Source organism: Mus caroli, chromosome 8 (genome assembly GCF_900094665.2).
Source record: "Mus caroli chromosome 8, CAROLI_EIJ_v1.1, whole genome shotgun sequence".
Taxonomy (NCBI): Eukaryota; Metazoa; Chordata; class Mammalia; order Rodentia; family Muridae; genus Mus; species Mus caroli.
This window is the reverse complement of record NC_034577.1, coordinates 84745357-84748206: the sequence shown is the minus strand read 5'-3', so window position 1 is coordinate 84748206 and position 2850 is coordinate 84745357. Positions and strand designations below refer to the sequence as shown.

The following is a 2850-nucleotide window of genomic DNA, read 5'->3' as shown; positions in this document are numbered from 1 at the left end:
AGAAGAAGAAGAAGAAGAAGAAGAAGAAGAAGAAGAAGAAGAAGAAGAAGAAGAAGAAGAAGAAGAAGGAAAGAAAGAAAGAATGAATGAAAGAAAGAGAAAGAAAGAAAAGGAGAAGAAGGAGGAGGAGAAGGAGGAGAGGGAGAAGAAGGAGGAGGAGAAGAAGGAAAAGAAGGAGGAGAATGAAAGTACAAAGGGAGACTATTAGGGTGGAAAGGATGAGCTGAGAGACACAAAGGGATGAAGAAGAGTGGGAAAAGACCGATAATAATAAAATCTGCTTCAAAGTTCATAATAAAACCCATTACTATGGAGACTAACTTAAAAACTATTAAAACAAAAATACATTGTTCATTTATATAAGAATGCCTATCCCTAAATCTCTCCTTTGAAAGGTTGTGAGATCCTTGACTGTGTCTGCATGGCAGAAGGCTAGACCAGTTTACAGGACTCTTATAAAGATAAATTAGGCAAAAATAAAATGATGAAATTTAAGATTGTTACCAAATTAAGTTCTAAAACTCTCCCAGCAAAGAGAATCTGGGAGGTGTGCCCTAACCTCTCTGGTGATCAACTGTGTGGCTGTGAGGGGCTCTGAACAATTCCAGCTTGATGTGAAGACCCAAGACCAAAGAGTCACCTTACTTAAAGGAGTCTACAGAACTGGTGCCTAGGTTTGGAAAATAAGAGAGCACTGAGGTGTGAATGTCCTGCTGAGAGATATTTATGTAAGAAGTTGTTAGACCAGTTTGTGGACTCCTGCAATCTAAGTGTAGAGTCCAAACAATTTAGATAAACCTGGGTAAACTCTGGGTGGGGGTGGCTTAGTGATCTCTTGAGAAACCTGCAGAGCTCTTTGGAATAGAAAGATTGTTCTTTTGTGGTATCATACAATTGATTGAGAGAAATTTGCTGGTACCCTCCAGGAGTGGGGCAGAATCAGTGTGCCCCCTTTGTCACAGGCTGGAGATCTCCCTGTCCTGCAAACCTGTAGCCTCCAACCATGTGCCTCTCTGCTCTGATCCTGGTGTCACTTGCAGCATTCACAGCAGGGGGTGAGTCTTCATGGAATACAAACATTCGGGTGATGGTGGGGTACATATCAAAAGCTAATACCAGGTAGAGGTGGGCAGAGGTGACCATAGTATAAAACTGTAGCGAGCTTTGATCGGTAGCCATTTTCACTCTTTAGACAAGTCTCCCAGTCCAGCTGACATGCTGAGTCAGAGAAAAACAAACACTCTAACTTAAGATCACATGGCAGGTAGAGAAGGGCAGTGCGCTAGCACCATGTGCCACAAAGGGGATTAGGAAAGCTGCCCGTTTCCTCCTTAACTGTTTGTCTACAGTTAGCCTGATTTTGGAAAGAAGCTTGGTAGAAAATTCGGAATCTCAGCTAAATACTTCCAAACTGCTTGTCTTTAGGCAAAGTACTCAGCATGGTGAACTTGTGTCGTCCTGTCTCTACAGAAGTGGTGACCGTACCCTCTCCACTGGGTCACTGTGAGGATGCCTTAGGTGGTGCCTTCTATAGTATTTAGGGTGGGTCTAGGTGAGAGGAGATGACGGATAAGGGGGTTGACTTGAAATGATGTGTATCAGGGCTGAGGAGCCGGATCACAGGGTAGAGCCCCTTCTGTGTAAGCACAAGGACTCGAGTCTGAATCCCCAGTATTCGTGTGATGTAGCTAGTGGGACTACAATCTCAGTGCTCTTGTCCCAAGATGGGAGGTGGAGGCAGGAGAATGCCCAGAGGTTCCTGGACCAGAACCAGCTAGCCTCGTATACAACAAAGGAGACTAGGAAATGAACAAGGGGACCACATTTTAAACCAGCTAGTGGATGCAGTGTGTAAAGTGGTCCTCTGACTTCCATACAAGCACCACTGCATGCACATGCCTTCATTTACACACTCACAAGTGTGCACATAGGTGCACATACATCATATGTACATATATACTGAAATTATAGAAAAATGGAGCATATTAATAAGAAATCGGAGGTGTAATCAGGTCATCACATTAGAGATAATGAACATTAAGATAATAGTCTGCTAATCCTGACTCCCAAAGAAAGGGTTCATAACTGGGGTGACAAAAAGAAAGGAGCAGGGTCCTGAGGAGGTGGAAGGATGGGTAAACTATAGACAGGAGCCTCCTTGAGGCAGCTTCTGAAGAATTCCTTTTCTTTTCCCCCCAATGGATTCTTGGTCACAGACTATCTTAGTTGTCTTGACCATGGTTGAAAGTGATTACAGCCCATAAAACAGTAGCCCAGGAGGGGAGACATGAATAAAGGAGGTGTATGGAACAGTGGTTCTGGGTTTGATGTACCACAGGAACCACAGTTCCCATAGAGTCAGGGAAGTAACATGTCAATACATCACATGAGCAAATAAAATTCATGATTAATACAAGACTTCATATTGGATCTCAGTGTTTATCTGTGACATCTTAGCAATTGAGGAATTGAGATCCATAGGGCCATGCACACCATAAACACCGCCTTAGCCTATCTATGACCTATGAGTCCAGAGCTTAAGAACACTGAAAGCCTAGAATATGTTTAGGTTTTATCTTCTCTCTGTACATGTGGCTCTATGAAAAGCCAGGAACTGAGAGTAAAGCAGGAACCAGGTTTGGGTGGAGCAGTTTTTGCTGCCGGTCATGCCATTTCCATAGTGTGTGTGTGTGTGTGTGTGTGTGTGTGTGTGTGTGTGTGTGTGCATGTGTGTGACATAAGCTGTTTGCAAGCTCATGTTCTTTTTTTTTTTTTAAATTAGGTTCTTTCTTCATTCACATCTCCAGTGCTATCTGAAAAGTCCCCCCTTCCCCCCCAACTCCCCCACCC

The 2850-nt window shown here is 43.5% G+C and overlaps 1 protein-coding gene across 9 annotated transcripts in view; it reads left to right on the top strand.

Moving 5' to 3' along the window:
• The window catches only part of LOC110299985 (carboxylesterase 1E), a 32565-nt gene that overhangs the window by 3502 nt on the left and 26213 nt on the right, over positions 1–2850 (top strand). For 4 of the 9 annotated variants that reach the window (XM_021169983.2, XM_021169990.2, XM_021169980.2 and 1 more), the window contains exon 1: positions 826–1055. The exons of the other annotated variants lie outside the window; for them this stretch is intronic. In XM_021169983.2, the coding sequence (XP_021025642.1) occupies positions 1004–1055 (52 nt within the window). In that variant the 5' untranslated portion in view covers positions 826–1003. Of the gene's footprint in view, positions 1–825; positions 1056–2850 lie in introns of those variants that run through there. 9 annotated transcript variants of the gene reach the window in all.